This window comes from Mus musculus, chromosome 3 (genome assembly GCF_000001635.26).
Source record: "Mus musculus strain C57BL/6J chromosome 3, GRCm38.p6 C57BL/6J".
NCBI lineage: Eukaryota > Metazoa > Chordata > Mammalia > Rodentia > Muridae > Mus > Mus musculus.
In genome coordinates, this window is record NC_000069.6 from 64,972,831 (window position 1) to 64,998,532 (window position 25,702).

At 40.3% G+C, this 25,702-nt stretch overlaps 1 protein-coding gene across 2 annotated transcripts in view; it reads left to right on the top strand.

Annotated features, from left to right (window-relative positions):
• Window positions 1–25,702, top strand: part of Kcnab1 (potassium voltage-gated channel, shaker-related subfamily, beta member 1) — a 429,014-nt gene that overhangs the window by 23,619 nt on the left and 379,693 nt on the right. Inside the window, exon 1 of one of the 2 annotated variants that reach the window (XM_006501057.1) lies at window positions 4,515–4,967. The exons of the other annotated variant lie outside the window; for it this stretch is intronic. Within the exon in view, the coding sequence (XP_006501120.1) occupies window positions 4,726–4,967 (242 nt within the window). The 5' untranslated portion in view covers window positions 4,515–4,725. Of the gene's footprint in view, window positions 1–4,514; window positions 4,968–25,702 lie in introns of those variants that run through there. 2 annotated transcript variants of the gene reach the window in all.

Genomic DNA, 25,702 nt, shown 5'->3' on the forward strand with positions numbered 1-25,702 from the left:
CCAAAATGTTGATGGGAGGCCACTTTTATTTTGATTTTGTAAATGCCTCACCCAACAGAGGATTCCATCAGAAGTTGGCAAAGGGAATTACCCATTTCTCATTCATAGTAGACCTGGGGATTTTCCGCTGGTTTATGCACTATTGCCTTGGAACACTATTATGTTCAGTAGCTGAGCATTTATAATTATGATATGGCGAAAGGACATTTCAAGAGTCAGCCTGTAAACTGGGGTCATAGCTTAGTTAATAAAGTGTGTGTTGCCCAAGCATTGAGGTCTGCCTGTATCCTAGCGCCAGGGAGGTGGAGACAGGAGCAAGAGCCCTAGGATTTGCTGACCAGCCAACCAATCAGAATCAGTGAGCTTCTACTTCAGTGAGGAAAATGTTCTCAAAAAATAACACAGGGAGAGAGAGAGAAGAGAGAGAAAGCCTTATGTATTTAGATATTTAAATACATAAACTGATTTAGCTTATTCAGACACCTGGAATTAGGTCTTTGGTGACATTTCTTGCTGTGGATATCTGATCTCCCCTTTGTTGAGTGTAGTTGTTTGGATCATTGTTTGCTGTTACCCCAATTTGTCAGGTTGTGAACCAGGTGACAAGTGCTTGGTGTTTAGTCTTGGGGCTACTAAATGTTACTTTCTGAATGGGGTGTCAGAGTCGTCTCAGACTGGCTAGGAATAACTTCACCTTATGAACCTAAGAATAAATCTTCCATAGGCTTAGTAGATGCTCTCTGATAATATTCAGGCATGTGTAGAGGCCTCTCTGCTGGGCTTTACAGGCAACTCTGGAGTCACAGATTACCCTCAAGGTGTGAGTGTCAGATGGAGTGACTGACAGGCAGGTAGAAGGGAGGATGAGTCCAGGCAACTTACTGGAAGTTCTGCTTTGATCAATGTTAGCACAGGGATGAAGCAAAAAAGAGGCACAAACTCCCTGTTCTAGAAACTACCTCTTTCTCCATTTTATCTCAGAGTCTTCTCTGAGGGAGACTTCCACTGACTCTAATGTTCCCGCTCTGGGAGGAACCACATTCAAAGCCCCAAAGTTGAATGTGAACAGTACTCTCCATTATGTGATAGAAGCAGAGAGGCGACATCACTTGGGAATCCCAATTTCTCTGAAATTTCATTCTACCATGTGGTTTCTTTCTTGGTCTTTCAAGACTTTGTGATCTTTTATTTCTCCCTGGAATCCAAAGCTTTGGCTTCTAAGACAAGAAGGGCTAGACTAGGTAGAGCTCACAATTAAGCTGATCAAACCATTATTAACTATGAGATACTGAAAGTGTCAAAGCATGTGTGCTATAATGGACATTACACGCTTGTGTCAGATACTAGTCTCCCCTCAAAGTGCTGACCTACTAGACAGGGTGAAAATGGGCACATGCAGAAAGAGGTTCCTAACACTCTCAAATGGCACTTCGGAACTCTGAGCTTCCCAAAGTAGTACAAGTACTACTGGTGGGCAAAGGGTTAGCAAGATGTGGAGTAGCAGGCACTTTTGAGTCATATCATAAACAACATATTCCTATTTCTTTCCATTTTTTTCAGCACTTCTGATTGCCTGCACAAAAAGTAAAGGGAAGAAAAGTGCCAGATTCGCACTGAACCATCTCAAAATTATCTTTGTAGTGCCTTTTAATTTCCTTTTTAAAAAGAAGAAGTTTAAACTCTAGTTCAGTGTCTTTGGAGACCATCAGTGTTCACTTGAAAATTAATAAAATTCCTTATTTTGGTTATATGTTGCAAGGATAAGCTTTCCTTACTAAATACCTTACTATAGGCTACTATAACCAGTCAGCAGAACTGAAAGCCTCTGATGCTAACTGTTGTCAGCTATGCCTGCCTTGGCATAGAGAACTTTTCCAATAGAAACGTAGACAAAAGAGAATCTTGGTGCCTGACAGCTATAGAGGAAAGTAAAGAGTGGGGGAAAGTAAGACAAAGCTGGAGGGAACTTCATTAGAGGCACTGGAAATGCTCCTAATGATAGAGAGTTTGGTATGTATAGTATTTCTTCAGAAAGAACAGAGATCATGATGTGCAGAAGCCGGGGGCCCAGGGGGCGTGTGTGTGTGTGTGTGTGTGTGTGTGCGTGTGTGTGTGTGTATGTATGCAGTTTTCCTCAAGTGGAACCAGCAAGCCTGATAGAACAGTCTGCAGCATGAGGCTGTGGGCCTGGAATAGGTTCCTGGAAGTAGAAGCAAAAGGAGAAGAAACCAAATGGCCTCCTTTAAGCGAGAGAGGCAGCCTGAAGATCTTTAGTATTAACAGAGACAGCACTGAAGAGTCAGTTGCTCAGGACACTGAAAGAGCATCACATCTGATCTTGCACAGAGCTCACACTGGGAACAGTGACAGATTCAAGCCAGGCTAGAGAGAGTTCTTCAGCGCTATTATTTCTGCAATAAAGCCTAAGTGCAGACATTGGAATCTTGTGAAAAACACCATGTCCGGCAAAGGTCATCACCAAATGTATTAGGGTTTCTATTGCTGCTACAAAATACAAAATATCTAAAAAAGCAAGTTGGGGCAGAAATAGTTTATTTGATGTAAACTTCTGTATTCCTGTTCATGATGAAAGGTCAGGACAGTAACTTAAACAGGGCAGGAACCTGGAGTTCGAAGCTGATGCAGAGTCCATGAAGGGGTGTTACTTACTGACTTGTGCCATGACTTGCTCTGCCTGCTTTTTTATGGAACCCAGGACCACCAGACACGAGTTGTCACCACCCACAATGAGCTGGGACCTCCCCAGTTAATCATGAGTTGAGAAAATGCCATAAAGGCTTGCATGAAGCCAGATCTTATGGAGGCATTTTCTTAATTGATGTTCCTTCTTCTCAAATAACTCCAGCTGTGTCAAGTTGACATAAAATGATCCAGCATACCAAACTCAACCAAAAACACGCCCTTAAGCTGAACTCTATGTTCCTAGTAGAAATCAACAACTCTATTTCCCGTATTTAAGGATGCAATATCCAACTTGAGTTAAAAGCATGGTTTGCCAGGAAGTTCAGAGCAAAGGGAAGGACTGACTGAATTCTTTCCTGCCTGGGACTATTATTTACAGTATCTGAGAATTGGAAGCCTTTGAGATACCTGACTTTTAGGGAGATGTTTATAGTGTAGGTCCCTAGCCCCAGAAAAGCAGAATAAAGGGTGCTGGATACCATGGGAGGTACACAAAGCTAAGGGAAGAAGTCAAAAGCATATAATTGATTCTTGTTTAGTGTGGTGTTCTGTGACATGGCACGGTGTAGTGTGACATGGTGTGGATATAACACGGCTTAGCATTTGCCACAGTCTGAATGCAGAGATCAGAGAGCAGTTTGTGGAATTGGTTCTCTCCTTCCCCTTTGTGGGTTCTGGAGACTCAAAAGTCAGGTCATTAGGCTCACAAACTTGTCCCTGCTGCTGCATCACCATGCAGGCTCAGATCAATTATTTTTCATACTGTGGCGATCAACTTTGAGTGATCTTCTTTCATTCAGTTGTGATTTGGGTGACAAATCTAAGAATTCTTCATGCAATTAAAGATTTCCTTCTGTTGGACCAGAAAGATGGTGCTTGCTGCCAAAACCCAAGAGCTGAGTTTGACACCTACAACAAACAAGATGGGAAGAGCTGACTCTTGCAAGATGTCCTTACACCTGTGCTTGCATGCACACACACACATATAAAGGAACAGTAAATAAAGACATGTAAAAAATTCTTTTCTCCTGTTTTTATAGTTTCAAATGTACTTCTGGGTCATGATTCATTTTGAGTTAATGCTTATACAAACATAAAACTTAATCCTGATATTCACTTATCTTTGCTTTAAAAGTTATTATGTGTGTGTATCTGTGTGGGCATGTGTACATGAGTGCATGAGCCTCTAGCATCCAAAGGTAGACATCAGATTCCCTGAAGCTGGGATTTCAGGTGGTTGTGAACCTCTCAATGTGATACTGGGAACCAAACCTTGGTCCCTGTAAGAGCAGTAAGCTCTTATACTGCTGAGCCATCTCTCCAGCCCAGATTTATGTATCTTCTTTTTTTTGTTTTGTTATTTTGCTATCCTTATAAATATCCAGTTGCTATGTCTATTGAAATCTCTATCATTCCTTCTAGCCTTTAAAAAAAAATCCTTGTCCATATTTGTATGAGCCTTCTGTTTCTTATCTACACTTCATTGATTTTTTTTATCATTTGACAGAAACAACTAAAAAAAAAAGAAAAAGTTAATGGACATTTTACCTAAATGACTCCTGCCATAGCAGTTTATTAGTTTATGAAGAATTTGATGTTTTACAGAGGAATACTGATGCATTAATGAATCATTCCCAAGGCTTTATGGTAACAGATCTGGCTGGTGTCCTACCATAATATTTTTTCAACCTAAATAGAAAGACATGGGAAAACAAGCCCATTTTTTTCCCCTAGAGCCAATACATAGTTGTCTTACGTTTGACTCTGAGACTTTTAAAGAGAAGAGAAAGGCTGTTGGCTCCCATCAGGCTCTTTTCTGCCCAAGCCTTGGCAGAGACACACAACCAACAACCCTTCTGGGGGCCATGGGAGTCTGCTCAGATTAAAATAATAAAACAGGAGACCTAAAGAAAGCAAGCTGGTTCTTTTTAGGGACCAACCAAATCAAGATAGCCTGAGTTAGCCTCAGCCAGATTTAAAGCTAAGAGCTGTGAACTTTTTGTCTCTGAAGGCTTTTGAACCATGCATCTTTATAAACCTGCCTGTGCAGACATGCCCAGTCCAAAGCTGGGTCTGCCCAAATCCAGTGAATCAGCCCTAAAATGCCGGCGGCACTTAGCACTGACCAAGACTCAGCCTCAGGGAGCCTGCTGGCCTGTTAGACCAAGTGGAACTACAGAATGGAAATGCCTGGAGAAGTTTCTACGCGTCCATGGAGTTTCATTGAAGGAAACCACCAAGGCAAAGACAGGCATGGCATACAGGTACTGTTGATTGCAATAGAACCCAACCAGAAACTGTACTGAGTTCAAAGCTCATTGCTGTTAAAGAATAAAGATTGAAATAGCAAGGCAGATGCTAGGAGGAAGAGAAGAACAAATGCAATGAGACTTTTTCTTGAGTTCTTTTGTTTGCTTGGGTTTACTTTGAATTATATCTCTCTCCGCTCAAAGGGTTTCACAAAGAGAGAGTCAAGCACACCTGTTGAAGGTCTTGTGATCACCTGTGGAAGGAAGTCTATGTGCTCCTAGAAGAAATAGTTTTGGCTCTGAGGAATTAGGTGATTGAGCATCTTGAAATGAGGAATGTGGACTCCGCTCTTCTTAAAGCTGAGCAGAGTGTTTTCCAATGTCTGTCCAGGCTTCCACTGTTATTTTCATTTAAGCCTAAATCATGTGGGCTGTGCTAACGGTTAACAAACTAGTTCAAGTTCTCCTTGAAAGGACAGTGCTTTTTACCAACACAGTCTAAGATAAATCTCCTATTCTGCACTGGCCATTCAATTTGTGAATAAAAGAGAGAGGTTATTTTTCTCTCTTGGTATGAAGTAGAGTGGGTATTTATCAATTGCTCCAAGAAGGTGTCATTTGTTTTTTAAGTAATTTGTTCAGGCCTTCTGTAAGTCAGCCAGCGGCTGCTGAGCCTGTACACAAGGCATTCCTCCTCCAGAGACTGGAGACTGATTAGAACTCACTTAGAAGGAAAAGGAAACCAAAAGCACAAAGTGAGCTTAGCATTTGTAAAGGATGATTGTGGTAGTGAATATCAAAAGTTGGAGTTCTCGGGGTGAGTTTTTTCTAAGTACAAATTATTCCCAGTGGTTTCCTTGTCCAACTCCAATGGTCTATTTTAGTAGAGTAGCCGCTGCTCTGATTTTCCAGCTAATTTTATTAATAAAACCATTTGTAATAGTGTGGCTCCTCTCTGGAGAGCAATGCGTTCTACACAGATGGTTTATATAATAAAGGGCTTGTGTAGAAGAGGGATGGACTTTTGTGGATTTGAGCCCTTGAATAGACAAGGTCTTGGACAGACACTTATAATCTTAGATCACACTCTCCCAAGAACTGGCATCTCCAAGGACCCTTTATTTTATGATTTGAGGAAAGGAAAGCCAGTTTAAACTCATTAGTGACTCTGTGAACCAGTCAAGGCTTTGCATCATGATGAATTTGCTGTGCTCTGACACATTTTCCAATGCATGCTTCACTGAATTTCCCCCAATTTCAACAGTGCTTCATCTCCTCTTTCAAGACACCTATTAATTACCTTACTTAGAAATTTATTTAACTGTCAAAGAGGAAATTTTAGGGAAGAGGACTGTGACACTTGGTTCCTCCTCAACTCGGCCTTTACCTTCATTTCTTATAAATATGGTTGGGGAGTGGTGATGTCCAGGCTTTTGTATATTATGACACTTCCACCCAGGGTAACAGGTTTGAGAAAGAACAGTGACTGTGTGAAGAGACCCCTGTTTGACTTTGTCCCTTCGCCTTGAAAGATATCATTCTCTTTCTTATATAGTAGAAAGGAGATGAACCTTGGCATTAAGCAGACCAGAAGCCATATCTCATCTCTGAGAACTGAGATATCGATCTTGAAATGATGTATTGGATGCCTAACACACAGTAGACATACATTACATTTAAGTTTTCTTCCCACTTGCCTTCTAGCATCTGTTTGTCAGCCTTGGGGTGTGGGAAGATGAAAGCCCACCAACTGCTATATAAGTAATAAGAGATTTTTAAGGCAAGGAAACCCTGCACCATTGCAGTGTGCAGGGTAGGTTCCCATGATGAGCTTCAGAGCCCTACAGTCTGCAAGCTAGGAAAGCTGCTGTCTTCTTCCTAATTTGGGCAAATGCCATTGCAGCCCTTCAGCCTAGGGAGGGCCAGCTGCTGAGGTCCTGCATCATCTGTGAGGGGGTATTCTGTTGTGTTCCCATAGAGACTTGCTACTATTTCTAACTAAAGTTGACCAGAAAAGGGGAATAAATCAGTAAATATGCAAACACACATATAAATTGAAAAGAAATGGGAAGAAAGTATCTGAGAACGATGGACAAAGTTGGCATAGGAGTCCTTTTTTCAGCTTAGAATTTTCCGAATTCTTCATTCAGAAGGCTATGTGTTATTTGTTTCTATTACATTACATTAACTCTGAGGAAGGCAGTAAGTACACAGCTGAGTAATTATTAAACAAAATATACCAAAAAGCAGGTTCATAGCCAGACTCTTAAGGAGCCACAGATTACTAGTTTTAAGGAATTTTATTGTACTCACAATGGCAGGAGGATTCTAACCCAGGGGTCAGCAAGCTCTTCCTGTTACAGAGAACATATCTTAAGCTTGAGGGCCTGGTTGTCTTGGTATACATTCTGACTTCTCCTGTGGTAGGGGAAAGTAGCCATAAGTAATACATAAATAAGTTGAACAGTGGTAGTGCATGCCTTTAATCCCATCCCTTGGGAGGAAGAAGCAGGTGGACTTGAAGCCAGTCTTGTCTAAAGATTGAGCTTCAGGTTCACCAAGGTTGAATAGAGAGAACCTGTCTTGAAAACAAACAAACAAACAAACCCCAAAACAAAACAAAATACTCTGTCTCTAGATAGAAAGAGAGAGAGAGAGAGAGAGAGAGAGAGAGAGAGAGAGAGGAGGGAGGGAGGGAGGAAGGAAGGAAGGAAGGAAGGAAGGAAGGAAGGAAGGAAGGAAGGAAGGAAGGACATATAGTAGACATATAGTTCAACATAACTATTGGCAAAGAAATTTGAATTTTATACAATTTTAGCATGTCACAGATATTCTTCATAATTTCCCTTATGTTGTTTTATTTTTTAAAAAAAAAAAACCATTTTTAGCTTATGGGTCATGCAAAAACAGGTGGTATGCTGGATTTGGCCAGAGGCCTGTGGTTTGCTGACTGTGGGTCCCAAAAGCCACCCTTTCATTTGTACAAGTTATTTGTTTATTTATAGTCATTTTAAGCCTTGTTTTTAGACATATTTAAGGAGTCCAAATGCATACAATCCAAAAACATAAAAATTAATTTAAAGGAGAAAGAAAAATATCAGCCCAAGAAAGACTAAAAGTGCAGAAAGACTCAGAAAAGAGAGAGGACACACTTCAGACAGGTCAGAGGAGTTGCAAAACATTAACCTTAATCTGTCCCTAGACTTCCAACAACACCAAATCCCAAAGAGGAAGTAGAGTATTTATAGTTCCTGGAGGAGGAGATGGGCTATCTTCTCAACAGTAGCCCATGCTTGCTGATTAGAATTTTGGAGAGAGACTCCTGAGGTGCTTTGTGTGTAATGAATGACATCCTCAGCAGAGCATCCTACACCAAGCACTGTCTTGAGGGTTCTGGAACCCTTGCCTGCGGAACCCTAATGTTATTTGATGGTATCACAGCAAGTGATAGGTCAGCAGAAACAAAGGGAGTAACACCATGGGTTTAATACAAACTATATTGGTCAGTTTCACAATAGTAATCATACAAACTCAATCTCACTCTATACCTCCCCCAGACCTTCCCTCTTTCCCTCACTCCCTTTCCACATCCATCCCCTTCTTTCCAATGACAAGTCTTGTTTGGGTTTTTTAAATAAAATGCAAAATAAAAACAGTATTGATTTCTAGCCAATGGTACAATGTCTCAATAGCTTTGCACTAAAGGTAGAGAGAAGGTAATGAAGAAAGAGAAGAGACAAGTAATGCTGCTTAGATATGGGACAGATGTTGGAAATAAACTCTTCCAGTCTCTTAAAGCTGAAATCAAAGTTGGACGAGGTTGACTATTGAGTCAAGTGACATTTCCAGCCAGCAACACATTGAGGACTCGTCTCCTGCTGGTTAAGTCACAGTCCTGTGCTTGCTCATGTTTCCAATTCCTATCATACATCACAAAATCACACACACACACACACACACACACACACACACGCACACACGCACGCACGCACGCACACTCACACGCACACACACATGCACACACACAGTGCACACGCACACACTCATATACATGTACACATGCATATGCACACACAGCACCTGCAACTGTATCATTCCACTCTGTCTGCCTTTCCAGGCTCTGCCTATCTCCTGTTCCAGTCCTATTCCTCTGTACACTGACCCTCTGCTCCTTTCCCTGGATCACTGAGCCTCTGCCTCTGCTGAGTATTTCATCCAGAAGATGCATTTTCAACCCCATTGCCTAGATGATCCCAACCCTTGGGTTTTCCCTTCTCTCTCACAGCATGGGTTGATCTTTTCTTTATATAAGCTTGTCAAGTGTGTGTGTTTCTTATCAAAGTTATTCTATCTCCACCAGGACAATGAGGATTAGAGCTTTTCTATTCTATAATCCTACAAAACCTTTGGGCTTTGCAAGTTCTCATTACAAGTGTGTTCTTAACTGAGGAGCATCCATTCATAAGTTGGGGAGCATTAAAAATATTAAAGAGCAAATTGGAACATCTGATCCCCACCAGCAGTGTTCTAGCTTCCTACTAACAGTGCCCTAGCTTCCTGTCTTCTTCCATATTAGACATTAAGGTTATCTGGTTGTCTTTGCTGAATTCCATTCCCCATCTGAAAAACAGACTAAATCAACATCACAGCAGCAGGTCACATGTTACCAGAGGCTGGGTTCACTCTTAGATTTTTCTGTGGACCTAACATGGCACTTGTTCCAATGCTGATTAGTTTTGTTTAAACGTGGGGAATTTCTGTATTTATGTTTATTATTGGCAAGTAGACAAGGCCTCTCACATTAGCTGAAGTAGGACTGGGAACTCTCTGCATAGCTTCAGTTTCAAGTTCATGGTAAATAATAAGTAAGTAAGTAAGTAAATAAATCCTGCCTCCTATGTAATGGGACTATTAACTTCAATCACTGCACCTCCCTCTACTTGAAGCAATGAAAAGAAACATGTATTGGCTCCCTTTAAAAGATGGACAGAAAATAATAACACCTACAAAGTAAATCTTACACAATCCTGAGCTCACTACCATTTCTCCCCATTGGCTCATACAAATTCATTGCTTCTTCTATTGTAGTAGATCTTTAGAAAACACTCAGAAAATGCATTTTTTCTCATGTCTTCACTTAACACGTGAATTCTCATTTGATCAAATTAGAATTTGAGCTAACTTGTTCTCCAAATGGTTGTAATATGATGGTACCTATCATCAATACTGTACTCTTCCTGCCTTGAGTAATGTGCTTAGAATAAAAATATTTAAGAGGGACTAATATGGAAGTGACCCAAACTCCCAGCAGCTCAAGTTCCTCTCCTGCTAGCTTTCCCCAGTGTCAGATGGTATTGTCAGAGTGGAGACATCTTAGAGGCTGCCATCACACTGAGTCGGATAAGGGGGAACTACACAAAGTTTCTAGAAGGCAGATGGAAACAGGAAGAAGAGAGCCTTGGCCTAAAACCAAGAGGAGAGGGTAAGAAACAGGTGCTCTATATTGATAGGCAGCCCCAAGGTGAGAACATACATAGTGCTTCACACTGACTTCACACAAAGAGACAAAAGGGGGCTGAACAAGGGGAAGTTAAGTCAGGAGCACCTTACCCAGCTAAGACATTTTATCAGACATGTCCGAGTTTGAGGGTACTTGTTGGCTGTTGGTTTTCACTGCTCTCAAAATAAACCTTCAAAAGAGCAGTTTGAAGCACTTTTTTACTCTAAACACCTTTCTGAGATGGATGAGTGTTCCGTCATAATGAGAATCTAATAACCTCACACAACGATTTGCACACAGGCTCAGCCTCTCCCCCTTTCTTCTCTTATAGCCTCCTACTCTATAAAACAAAAGGAACAAACCCTTATGGGAAAATAGCATTTACACTGAGGGCTTATAGAAGGCACCAGGAAGGTAATCTGTTCTGCTTTCCATAAGATTGCAGGGCTGAGGTACTGGGGAAAAGTATTTATTTTGTATTAAAATAGAACTCACCATTGTCTTCCTTGTACCCTCATATTTCGTACATTTCTTTACATGTTCCCATGGCCTGTTCTTTCCATGGGATGCTTGGCACATTCCAACCTGCTTAAAGGAGCTATGGCCACGTCTACAAAACAATAGCCTAGAAAATACTGCCTGTGCAGGAGTCATATTAAGACACGCTGACATGATTTATTTTAGGCTGGTCTAATTTGGGTCAGTCCTGGGGCCTGTGCTGATTTCCCTGAGCCTCAGGCTGTGTCTCTCCTGCAACATTTCTGGAGGGACAGAGATGGCACTGAGATGGATGAGGCTGGGAATGTATGTGATTTAAAATCTGAATAGGCTGCTGGTAGTGGACCTGAAAGGCAGAGCAAAGTGGCCTGTTCAGTGCTGAACCACGTGCTTATTGCCTAGGGAATGGAACGGACATTCTAAAACAAATACGGCTTGGCAGTGTCACTTTAAATAAGAAATGCCCCAGAACCTGAGTATGATTGCAGCTCAGAATATTGAGAGCTGAAATTCCAATTTGTTTTGAAATTTCCACTGTGATTTTCTAGGGTAAAGGCTGCCTTGATGAAAATATCAGATTCAAAGCTTAAGAGTAAGACTGAGTTACATGAACCATATTTTCTCATGTGGAAGTTGCTCCTCTGAACACAACAGGTATTTTGGAACCTGGTTTTCTTGACAATGGAGCAACCATAGACCAAAAGATTGTTTCCACTGCCTCCCCTACCAAACACTTCTGAATTTCCCTTCAGTGCTTGTGGATGTCAGTAGGGTGTGCTATTTCACAAAGAAAAGGAAGCTTTTTCATTCCTTGTAATGAAGCTAGCAGGCTGCTTTTCATCAGAATCAATAGCGTTACCTGATTGTGTCAACAGGACATTTTTCATAGTGAGAAAAAAAAAGCTAACATTATGTCTGGCATCCTCTTGGAAGCCCAGTTGCCGTAGCAGATTTATTGTAGCCTAACCCAGTTAGAAGTTTTATTATTTTAATTTTAATTTTTAAGATTTTTGATTCTAGGGAATTTCATACACATAAACAATACAATAATATCATATCTACTCTCTGAATTTCTATCTTTCAACTCCTTCTATATTTCCTTCAACATGTCCCCTCCCAAACTCATCTCCCTCCCCCCACCTTTTTTCCCTTTGTCTACTACTCTCTGGATCCAATTAGTGCTACACATATGGACATGCATATGGAGCCATGCACTGGATCATGAAACACCTTCTTAGTTGTAAAAACAAAACAAAAGAAAACACAAAATACAGAACATAAAACACAGCTCATAAAAGAATGGTTTTGCCCCTCTGAGCAGCTATGGACGAACAGTGGCTTCTCAGTAAGAAGTAAGGTGTTGAGAGCTCCTCCTCCAGCTAAGCTGGGGTTTGGTTGGCTTGCTCTTATGCAGGTCTTGTGCAGACAACCTTGGCTGCCGTGAGTTCATGAGTACAATAGCATGGGCAGAAACCTTTCCCAGCACTCTTCCCCAACCTCTGTCTTTCCCATTCTTTCTGCCTTCTCTTCCACAATGTTCTTTGAGTGTTGGCAGGAACAGGGGCTAATAGAGATATCCCATTCAGATTAAACATCCCATCTCTTATTTTCAGTGCTTTCACAAATTATGCATCTCTTCATAGACCACTATTCTCTGCAACAAGAAGCGTCTCTGTCCAGTCTGAAAATGGCACAGGTTTATAAGTGTAACTATACATATTTAGAAGACAATTTGAGAGCATTGCCATTTGGCAAAATAACAACTGCTGATTCTACTCCATTGACACTCTACAATAGTTTAGAAGTGCAATCAATATATCTATCCACGGGTGACTGAATAAGAGAAATGAGGCACATATACACAATGAAATATTACTCAACTGTAAGGAAAAATGAAATCCTGAAATTTGCAGGTAAATGGATAAAACAATAACAACAAAGGAAACATACTGAATACGGTATCTCAAGTGCAGAAAGACAAATGCAACCTGTTTTCCCTGTGTGTGTTAAACTTGAAGCATATATCTGGGAAGCCAGAAAAGAACCTCTGGGAAAGAGCCATGTTAAAGGAGGGTTTCAGATGAAAAGAAAGTAGAGAAGTGGAATACTGGGCATGGGGAAGCTTATACAGGAAGAACAACAGAAGTCCAGGGAAAATCGAGATGTGCAGGTAGAGGGTTAATTAAAAGGAAGGTAGATAAGAAACCCCATTGACGTCTACTTTCTTACAACCCAATTAAAAATATAACTGGAGGAATATTATAATAAATGTGATAGAAAAGAAGGAATAACCTGGTGGTTAAAGGATTAAGTGGGGCACATGAAGGAGATTTCATCATTGGTACTGAAGTCCTTGTCAAAAAGCCTGTAGTTAAGAAGTTCATAACCACTACAGTAGACCTGCTATTGTTATTTTGCAAAATCACCAATTGCATGTTTTACTGAGCAAATAGTCTATGGTACCAACTCCTAAGCATGGCTGACTGAGTGGCAAAAGAGCAGACCTCTCACTCCAAGCTATATTTGTTAATTTATTTTTTTACTGGCATAACAGAAATATCTGACAGAAGAATCTTAAGAGAGGAAGAGTTTATTTTGGCTGAAAGAATATGAATATGGTCTACCATGGCACAGAGAACAACACTTCAACTAAGACTGTAGCAGAAGAAAAATAAAGCAGTTGGTCACATTGTTTCCAGTGTCAGGAAGCAGGGAGACACAGAGATTTAGCCTGTACCTTTTCTTCTTTCTGTCCATGGAATGATGCCGTTCACACTCATACTATGCCTTCTTCAGTTAACCCTCTCTGGAAATTTTCTCCAACATACCCAAAAGTGTGTCTCTTAGGTGATTATAAGTCAAACCAAGTTAACAATAAAGGTAAACCATAATACTGGCCTTCCTTTGGAAAATATTCTGTGTGTTCATCCCAGGTCATTTTGGTTTTGCTTGCTTTAGCCTTTTTATTGAAAGGAACTTCAAACTACAGAAAACAAGCAAGAATAATAGAGGCGTACTTGTAGCCCTTTGCTCTTAACACAAATGTTTTGGCTCTATTTGTTTTAAAAACTGCCCATGATCCAACAAGCTCCTTCCCCACATCTTTTGCCTTATTTGTTTTCCCAAACTTTTGAGAGTAAGTTACATGGTCCTCTGTCCTTCAATAGTTTGTACAAAGTCAGTATTCCTGAGGATATCCCTGAACAAGTACTATCATAGTTTGCTTTATGTAACTTTATAAAACACTGATCAAAAATAACTTGGGAAGAAAAGGATTTATTTGGCTTACAGGTTACTGTCCATCGTGGAGGGAAGCTAAGGCAGAGGAAACTTGAGGCAGGATCTATAGCAGAGGTCATGGAGGAACACAATGCTTACTTGCTCACTCTCTTGGATTACCCAGTTACCTTTTACAGTGGATGCCCACCTGCCCAGGCATGGCACTGCTAGTGGGCTGGGCCCACCCCATCAATCACCAATCAGGAACATGTTTCTCAGACGTTCCCATAAGCCAATCTATGGAGGCCACTCCTCAATTGATACTCTTTCTTTCCAGGTATGAGTAAATTTGTATCAAATTGACAGAAACTATGACAGTTACCAACTTCAATAAAATGTTCTTTAATGGCCTATGTTATCCTACCATCTGCATTCCAATTCTGTAAACCAACATAGGAATACTTTTGGTGTCTCCTTTACATTCTAGTTGAAAGGGTATGGTATTAGGTTGCACACTTTATTGTGTTCTCCTATCTGTTGGGTCTGTTTTCAGTCCACTGCAGTTCAGTCAGAATTAACTATTGCACAGAGAGGATACAATAGAGTTGTAAATACTGAGGCCAGTGCAGATTTGGAGATGACCCTATAATGCTGCAAATCACTGTCTATTTGCAACCCTCCTTGTTGGGCTACTGCCATGTAGTGGAGACTGCTCTCTTCCACAGTTACCAGAGGAGAACTGTCATGTTTTCATCTGGAACGTAAAAATATAACTAAAGTGTCTTTCAAGACAATGCAGAGTCAAATGAACTCAGTCATCATCTGTGTTCATCTACTTGCAGTACATCCTCCTCAGAGAGGTGGTGCTGGTGGTCTGTGTATGGAGAGGAGGGACCAGATAGTTCATGAAAGAGGGCAGGGAGAATGCTAGCAGGCCATGGGAGGATAGTAAAGTAAGGACTGCCAATTGCAGTTACCTCAAGATTATGCAGGCTTTGTGAATGGGACCACTAATGAATGGAGCCAGGAAACTACCCTAAAGATAGAGCAGAAGACAAAGATAGAGGTCCAGAGTGGAAAAGAAGGGATTCTAGCTGGAGGTACCACAGCACTCCTAAAGGAGAAATAGGAACCCAGGACACACTTTTAGGCAAGTGATTCTAGCCCAATTATTGTTTATCATTTTTTCCCTTCTGTCATGTTCCTCTCAATTGGAGTGTGATGGAAGCTTCGGCAGCTGTGTAGTGTGGGCATGGAATGTGCAGCTATGTTCTTTAGATTTCAAAGGGTTCTAACCTATCAGTGAGACACACAGCTTTTGGAACTGCACAGTACTCTAAAACTCAGCATGCTTTTGGAGGCTTGTTATGGCACGGAAGCAGCTAAGATGGCCCCTGAAGTGACCATTGTATAACAGCAGTACCTGCCATCATAACTTGTTTATAAGAGTCATTAAATCAGCGCCTTCTTTCCTCCCTCTTAGCAGTCTGTTTTGTTTATTGCTGGGTTGTCTGCCTCTCCCACTGGAGTGTAATTTCATCTGTAGGGCTGATTGCTGCACTCTTCAGAAACTGACATCAAGTATAAAAACTAATAAATATTGGTTGAGTAAATGAGTAGCTAATCAGGAAAATAACAAATAAGATTCTGTTGTTTACTGGAAGACAAATATACCAGGTGCAGGAATTATTTGGCCACACTACCCATCTACAGTCTCCTTGCTATGTCTGTCCTGTCTTTAGTAAAACCATCTGGGGTCTAAATTCTGGCATTGCTCTTATAGGGATTCAGTGCTCAAGCAGATTTTGGTTGAGCATTATTTTGAGTATGCCTAAGAAGGTAACTGTGAGGATGATATTAACATTTGAAAGGAAGGTTGCTCTCTCTAATGTGTTGATCATCATCCAGTATATGGAAGACCTAAATAGAACAAAAAGGCAAACCTTCCCACACACAGAATACAACTACTCCTGCCTCACTGTTTCTAGACTTGAACGTCTACAACAATAGCTATTTGGGTTCTTGGGTATTTGGACTTATTTGGGTATTTGCACTCCTAAGGAATTCTCCTTCAAGCCTTGTTTTCTGTAACCATGAAAATAAATTTCTCATCATCAGTCTGTATATCCATCTATAGATCTCTTGTTGGCAGTGTTTCTCTGGAGAACTCCAACCAATAGAAACTTCTCACTATAGAGAAGAAAGTTATCTTCATCCACTGTTGGGTCCTAGGCTACCTTGTCTAGAGCTGGGTGTTCAGGACTTTCACTCCACATATTCTTTCTACTCAGATGTGACACTTGCTGAATGAGGTTCTAGCTGATGACCACCTGATGTCTGTAAAACACTCATGTTGGAGCCGTGAGGCTCTCCTCTATCACGCTTTATCATCCCTCCTTCAATCCTTTCCCCATCAGTCCCATTGAACATCCATTTGTAAGTTCACTTCTTTCTTCGTATTTTTCCATTCCTATTTTACTATAAATAGAGGCATCATCTCAATTTAACAAGTAGTATCATCTCAAAAAAAAAAAAAAAAAAAAGCTGTGAACATAATCCCAGCACTTGGGAGGCAGAGGTAGGTGGATTTCTGAGTTCAAGGCTAGCCTAGTCTACAGAGTGAGTTCCAGGAAAGTCAGGGCTATACACAGAGAAATCCTGTCTCAAAAAAACCAAAAGAAAAAAATATGACTCTTGTTTGGAATTTCTGATTGATTCATCAGTTGAGTTCACAGATAACTACACTAGAGGTTTTCTCTAGTGTAATAGCTGATGACTATGAGTTCTAGGTAAATCTTACTATTCTCAGATTGTACTAAACTTTTCCAATAAAACTCTGTTGTACAACTGAGGACTTTATTTGGTGATTAGCAACCTCAGAGTAAGCTTCAGTGGTATCATCATACCCATGGATTTTCTCACCTGAGTAACACCACTCTACTACCCTGGCAAGACTGCAAGACTCTACTCAATTTTCCTGTGCCAAGGTTCTCATTGTTACCATGACTGGACAAATGGAAAGATCATACCTTTCCATGCTCAATACTTCACCCAAAGGACACTAAAAGAGCCTCAGTGGGCATGGAAACAGCTCAGTTATCTTCTGCTCAGCCTTCTACATAAGCAGCTCCTCTCAAAGGCCTTCCTCTCCCAACCCTATGTTTATCATTTCTTGGTTCTAGGTTGCTATGAATCAGATACTTCCTCTGCTTTATCTAATGATAATTTTGTTTGATTTATCAAATAACCTAGGAGATTGAATAATATGGTCATTTAATATGAATATGTATTGTATAGTATGCATTAGTGAAATTCTTTTTATGAAGTTGTTTTGCTTTCTCTGTAATTGTGGTACAGTATCTTTTTCTGCACCATCTAAATATTCTTTTTCATAAAAGACCACAAGTTCACTTTTTTTTCATTCAGTAGACATTCACTGAGTACTCACCTTGTGTTTGGGGAAACAGCAGTAAACATACAGGCTTCATTATCCAAATTCTTGAGTTTGCATTCTAATGAGGGCAGGTTGGGTAACAAAATGATTACCAAAATACATAATACTTCAAGTAGGCTAAATATTCTGGAGAAGTACAAAGCACATGAAAATAAGCACATGCTCAAGGACCAGCTATAATTTTTAATAGTATATCCAGAGAAGACCTTACTGAAAAGATAGAATTTGAACAAATGCCCAAAGCAAGTGAAAACTGATTCTAGAGCTTTGGGGGTAAAGTCCTATAGCTATAAGAAAAAAATCATTAAGGAAGAAACATCAAAGCTGCCAAAAATATGAGAATTGAATGAATTGAATGAATAAATGAATGAATGAATGGTAGAATATCAGCGTATGACGTTAAGAAGATAATGGGGAGCATGCCATGTTCAGAAAGTCCCTGAGCTCAGATTATTCTCTAGAAGGACTCATAGAACACAATGAAGCAATTATATTCTTGGGTATGATTTATCATAACAATAGAAGATTAAAGTTGGCTTGAGTAAAGGTACACAGGCATGGTGCTTCCCCTTCTCTTTCTTACTAGCCCTAGGGAAATTGTTTATTGCTCCCTGAAACATTGCATTCAATATTCATGGAGTACTCCCAACCAATAAAACTCATTTAAATTGTTGCATTCAGATTTTTTTATGGGAGTTTTGCCTTGAAGATATAACTACCTGTGTGTCTGACTTTAGTTTCTAGCCTTCATAGAGGTAGAGCTGACAGCAGGTAGTTCAAGGTACCCATCATAACTAAACATGGATCATAGATGGCACAGCATAGCATAAAGCTCTAAGTAAATAGCAGTACCTTAGTAGAGTAAGATATTCTAAGGCGTAGAGATTTAACTCGCAGGAGTTGAGGGCAAGGGGCCAGATGTTTCTTTGGGCTATTAATCACTTATTGGATGAGTCAGACTGAAGGGTTTTATAGGTTATTTTAAAGACATTTGCTTCTATTCTGAGTGCAATGGAAATGTCTGCGAGTGCTGATCATGACTTGCACTGTTTTTAATAGATTTACCAAAATATTAAGAAATAGAGGAGGCTGAAAATAATCTGGGTATATTGTTACTTTCTGGTTGCTGTAATAAAATACTATAGTCAAAAGCAATTTAAGGAAAACAATTTGGGGTTTTTAGCTTACAATCCCTGAGAGTTCAAGTCCATAATGATGGTAAGGCTTGGGACAAGACACCCAAATCATGGAGCTGAAAGACTATTATTCAATGTCTCCAGGAAACACACACAAAGTGAAACAGAGACAAAGGTGAGGCTATGAAAGCTCACCAGTGTTACACTTCTTTCCAACAAGGGTTCACTTTCTAAAGATTCTTCAGTCTTCCAAACCGACCCACTAACTGGGGACCAAGTGTTCAAATACATGAGCCTAAAGGGAACACTTTTTAAATTGAAACCACAACACAAAACAATAACAATTTAAACAGAGTGTATGTGGTAAGAAGCAGTTGCATTCTATTCTATTGTAAGAGTTGTCAGGAGGATTTGCAAATAATTGAATGATTTCAAGTTTTTTTGGATGGACAATTGGGAGAGTCAAGTAAGTGTCTTAAATTGGGTATATTAAGCTGAAAGACACAGGTCTGGAGGAAGGAATTGTAGGAGCTGTTTTTAGACACATTCAGATAAAGAGCCTGCTCACCAGCTCAGGGAAATGTCAAACAGAAATGAGTTGGAAATTCATGGGCTAGAGATTTATATCCAAGTTATTAAGATATAAATCTTGAAGTCATCATTCTATTGTGAGGATGTAAAGCCATGGGATAAGCAAAAAGGCATAGAAAGAAGAAAAGGCAAAGTCCTCCAGTGTTACAAGATAAGGAGGGTAAGGCAGAAGCAGCCTAGGCATCTGGATGAGTAAGCAGGAAAGGAAAGAGGAAACCAGGCTCTATGGTTCAGACACTCTCCAAACAATGGAGGGGAGAGGTGTCTACTCTGTCCTTGACCTCTGATGGACCAATGTCTTTGAGAAGTGAAGGAAACCAATGAGTACAGGAGTCTTCTGACAACTGGCCATTCGGCAGCATCTTCAACTTCCTTATATCTGAGAACATGCAGAAAAAAGCATTTTACCTGGAAGCTTAAATCAGCACTGCCCCTGAACATAATTAAGGAAAACAGTTTGCTTATATTTTATATAATTTTTATAACATAGGAGTATTCTGCCTGAAGAAACAGATGTTCTCTGCTTCTCTCTGAAGTGGAGGAAGGCCTTTCATGTAGCCTTGCTTTGTGCCATTAGGGAAGTCGTGCTTCCTTTGCTTTGGCATCTGGTCGCTGATCTTTACTATGGATTTCCCTTTCTAAGTTCTGAACTCTAATTTACATTGGTTTGTTATATTTTATTTAGCACATTCTGGTTTTTTGGAATGTATATGTATGTATGAAGTGTTCAGTATCAATCAAATCTCTAGTATTGGCCCATATATTTCTTTTGAAATTAAGATACATAGAAATTATGCTTATGAATGAGTACACTTAAATTTTACCACATAAAAAGAATAAAGTGGCTGGGTGTGGTGGTGCACGCCTTTAATCCCAGCACTCGGGAGGCAGAGGCAGGTGAATTTCTGAGTTTGAGGCCAGCCTGGTCTTCAAAGTGAGTTCCAGGACAGCCAGGGCTACACAGAGAAACACTGTCTCAAAAACAAACAAGCAAACAAACAAACAAACAAACAAAGAAGAATAAAATGAAAGATAACCAAATATTAGTTGTTATTTTGGCACTGTAGAAAATTGTATTTGACCCCCTTCTATTCTTAGTTACCAAATGCATGTGTATTACTTTAATGTTAAGGATAATGATAAAATGAAAAAAAATAAGTTTAACATAATGCCATTAAATTTTAAGAAGTGAAGAGATAAATGGATAAACGGATATATGGATACTATGCAAATTTTGGGAGCACCATGTTGGATGTCATGTGGTACTACATTTTGTAGTTCTTCATCTAATTAATAAAGAGGTTAAAAGGCAATTCAAAAGGAAGCTTAAGAGTGTTTTACAAGAGTTTGGGGTGGGCAGGGCACACAAGTTGTAATGTTGGCAGCTTCCCAAAAGAGGTGCTTGAGAAGAGAAAGAACATACAGTGACTAGAAGATGGAAATGGGCTAGACAATTTATGGTCAGAGACCTTAAGTTGCAGAGGCCATCTCTATCAGGTATGAACTGGCCCACATTGTGAAGAAAACCTAATTGGCTGGCCTAACCAAAAACCCAGTGCCATGTGCACCTACATTTAGGTTTGAGTTACAAACAATGTAGGTAGGACCTGCTTTTCTTTCTGCCTCATGAGGCTTGCTTCAAGCACAACTGATCCAGGCAGCTTGCACAAGCTTTGAAATACTCCACTCTTGTTCCCAGCAAGACTCTAAATGAGTCTGCATACCCCGCATCTGCTCTCTTTCAGAACAGAATAGAGGGCCTCCCTAATAACTCAGCAAAAAGCAAAAATTGGCACATCAGTGATGTGTGTAATTGGCACCTATGTAAAACTTCTGATAGGTAGAAATGGAATCAATGCCTGTGCATGGGCCAATTGTACTCTAGAGAGAGAGTTGTACTCTAAGCTTGAGTGTGCATGTTCCCTTTTGAGTTATATAAAAAAGCTATCTCAGTCTTGTCATGTTAGTCTTGAGGCTTCTCTTGTGTATCACCTGTGATGTTACAACATTAAACCCCATTCCAACGTCTTCTCAAGGGTCTTTTGCAGTTGGTATTCTTTATCATGGAGAGAAGAACTGAGATAGTTTTACAAATAGGGGAAATCCTGGACTTTCCAGCCATAGCAGTGACTGTAACATAAAAAAAAATCAGATGAAGAGTTCCAGAGATTCAACGGGAGTCAAGGGTTCCGAAACCCAAAGCTCAATACTCTGACACCAAGAGAAGGCAAAGAGTTCCAGAAAGTCATCAAAACCTAAGGGCCACAATACTCAAAGCTCTAACTTGTTACACTAGACGGCAACTATAGTGTCCTAGAAAAACATACCAAAGGCTGATGCTAAGGCCACAAAAGATGGAAGACTCGTGGAGAAAGCATGATGTAGAGAAGCAACAACTGTGATAAATAAGAGACTTTTAGGAGCTGAAAGAAGGAGCAAAGACTTTAAGCAGAACAAATCCCAGTTACAGGAAGAGTTCAACAGTTCTGCTAAGAACTAAAGAGCTACCTTCCAAATACTCAGGCTCCTGAGCTCTAACCGCGTGCTAGATATCAGTGCCCATAGCAATAAGCCTGTGCCTGGAGCTCCTGAATCAATAAGCCTCCAGGCTTTAAAAGCTTGGAGCCAAAGACCTCTGAATCAAGGCTTAGCTCTATAAGCTTCTCGATTTGGAAGCCTAATCTATGAACCTTTTAAGCTTATGGCCCAGTGGTGTTAAAAGAGCTGCCTTTTGCCTAACTGTGATTTACATCTGGACAGAGCACAAGAATGATTCTCCAGACAGCCATTTGTGACAATCTCCCTTTATTTGCATTCAGGAGAGAAAAAAATGCTTTCCCCCAAATATTACCTTTCTATTCATTCCTTTGATTTGACTGAGCATCCAATTCCTTCTGAACCACCGACCACTTGCCATTCCCTGGCGCCTCAGTAGCCACGAATGAGTACATGCCATTCCCAGGGGCTGAGAGCCACGACTGAGTTACCGCAGCTGCGGCTCGAGATTCCCACATTGCTGACACAGAAAAATCAAAATGTTCTCATTTGGAGGAGAGAGGAAGAGATTATGGTGAAGCAGACTATATTTGCCACCCACATGTCCTCATGATCAAGTCTAAGAGGCAGGTGTGGAGTGAGCTGGAATAGTCGTGAACTTACAGCTATAAAGAGATTCTAGTTGGTGGCCTGTCACCTGGAACTCCTTAATTTCACTGTTGGACCCTCAAGTATCATGCACTTTCCAAAGTTCACACCATTGAGCTTTGTGTCTGATTCTTATTTTGTGCCATTTTCCAACTTCTTATGTGCAAGGGGATATTTTCCTTTATTAGGTAATTTCCCAAGTGTTTTTTTACCACTTAATCACACCACTGAAATATGCAGAAATCTTATCTCACTTATTCAAAAGTAAAAGGAAAATATTGACTTTAAAAGATATTTAATTTACCATGGAAAGCAATGCATTTTTAATATAGAACACATTAAAAACTCATAAAGTGGTTTATTTATAAAGTGGTTAGCCCCAATCTCCAATAAATACAGCTCAGTCTGTCAATGACTCGGTAAAAGAAATTAATTCAAATGTCATTTTGTCCTGTGTCTGGTCAAGATTGGGCTACCTTTATGTGCATTCTCTCTGAGCAAAGACTAGGGGCACTAACTCTGGAATTTGAAAGAATGTGAGACAAATGGAGCCACTTCCACCTAAATGGAGAAACATCCATCCTTGGGTTTACAGATGAGTTTTCTGAGGCCTGAAGAGGCTAGACAGCAGGATGACTTGCTAAATCCCGATAAGAATTTAAATACAGCCTTTTGATCAGTGCTTGGTTCTTGGTATAATAAAGTTGTTCAAATAAACAAACTTGTTCTGAGCACCAGCTGTGCCTGGACAGCTGAGCTCTCAATGAAGGCCCTGATGGGGCTTCTATAAGGATACTTGAAAAACAGTCCCCTATGAGAACTCAGAAGCAGGGAGCTACAGCTTTTATTCATCAGTAGCCCAGGCCCCAGTCTCCAGCCCCAACCCTCTTCCTTCTTACTCTCTAGCTCAGCTTTAAGGCTGCTCTGTGACTGAGCTTTCTCAGGCACACTCCACAGAGATTTCCTTGTGAGGGAATTAATGGCGGATGAGGCTAACAAGAGGGCAAGTTTACTGAAGGTTTCAGAAGCTGATCACAAAGAACTGTTAAGAGAGTTTTAGGCAAGAAGTAAGGAGATCAAACTGACTTCCTAACAAGAGATGTCCAAGAGGATTCTGTATGGGGAATGCACATAGGAAAGCTATCTTCGCAATGTAGGTGAGGAGATGTGACTAAAGGCAGTAGCATGGCATTAGGAAAAAAGAACAGGCTGATGCAGGGAGCCAAATGATGAGCAGGATGCTTCCTGGTCTAACTTTGGTCACTGACCTCTGGCTTTCATTTCCACATGCACATCAATAAACTGTCTCAATGGGAAATACACATGGATCTAATTAGGCATGGAGGTTTGCTCTGGCAGCATCCTGAGGCAGACAGAAAGGCCGAGCTGCACAGCAGTCACAATCTCTCTGGCTCTTACTTCCTCTAAACTACTTCCACAGAGGCTCTTAAATCATACTCGCTCTCACTCAGTTGAAACGAAATATCAGATGGAGGAAGAGGATGAGCCCTGGAACCATCAAGTCTTCTTCCTTTTCTGACTTTAAAGCAGTTCCTTAAATGACTATAGTCCTGAGGCAATTATCTCATGATCACAGTTTAGTAACTCAGTCACTTCTGATGTATTTCCATAGGTAGCTAAGGTCTCCTTTGAGATGGCTCAAGGCTATGCTTCCTCAGGCATTGAAGGGTCGAGTGAGTACAGGCATGTACCACTGGAGTGCGTCCTGAGATCTGTGGATCGATCAGCTACATTTTCTTCATCAGCATCATTCCTTACCTTTCCACTCTTCACTCTCAATTTTCCTTCAAAATCCCTTGGGACCTATTTGTGTTGCTTTCATTTGGGCCCTAAAACATCTTTCATTTGAAAGATAAAATAATTTGTTTATGCATACTCAGACCCCAACTCCCACCCAGGCCAACCCCAGAAGACTACTCTCAGGAAAGAAAGTTGTTACCTATGCTCTGACCTCTTCATACACTTGAGGTTGGCTCCAGTCACCAGAGCTCTTCCTTGCCCCTGTAACTCCATGCCATGCTAAGTTCAGGTCTAAGAGCAATTCAATTTTGTTTGTATTTTCTTTTTGATCTAAGAGGCTGCATATACACTTTGAGCATGTCTTCATTCTAGCCACATACCAGTTCTGCATAGCCTTAGAAGGTGGGCCCACATAGGCGAAATGGTAATCTTGACACTTTTCCTACGGTGGTTGGTTGTTGGCTTAGTCAGCTGCAAGATATGCACCTCAGCTGGATGAAAGTGAGTGAAGAATTACTTACTGACACTGTATCTTTGTCTATAAAAATAACTTAAGCTTTAACTGTCTATGTTTAAGAAGCTATTCCTATGATCAGTTTTGAATTGTTTAGTCTAGATATGGAAACATCCTAAGAATTCACCACAGGATATTGCTTTGGGTACCTGATGGAGAGTGTTAGCCACTAACCTTTGAAAAGCTTATACTTGAAGAGGTTTCATCACTCAAAATCACTCAGTGGCTTTCTAAACATTGCCCAAGGCCAAGTTGAATGAAAAGACTATTTAACATGTCCTTATAATGGATTTATTTTAGCAATGAAGACAGAGAAAAAGGTATAACTTCTATCAGAGTTGCCTATGTCTGGGAATGGTATAAATCTTATGTTTTTGCCAATTTTAGGCCTGTCAGTTTTTCAGTCAACTCACTTGTTTAACAGACAGAAATCAGAAAACCAAGGATATTGATCCTATAAAAGTAGTTACAGAATTCACAGAATTAATAAAATCAATAACTAATTGCAGTTCAAAAAAATCAATAACTAGCTAGTTCAGAAATACTGCTTTTAATATGCAAGTTGAGGTTTACTTTATGCAATAGTATTTTAAAAATACAATTCACACTGGGCTGTAAGGTTTAAACTCAGAAGCTGTGGCTTTTCAGGTTAATTACCCTGAAATTAACTTAAAGTGGTAGCTTCCTTGCTGGCATCAGTCAAACTTCAAGTGTCCACATGAGGCCAGTGGCTGTGTGATGGCAGGATGCATGTAGAACATCTTCATCACCAACAGAAACCTGCTCTATAAGACTCAGGTAAGCAACTCAGGCTCAAAATCCTTAAAGTGGTCTATGTTTTATGAGGTTTTTTGCAAGTTTCCATGTAAACAATGTCACTTAAAAAACAAAAACAAAAAAGAACCACACAGTCATTTATCTTGAGTCAGGAGT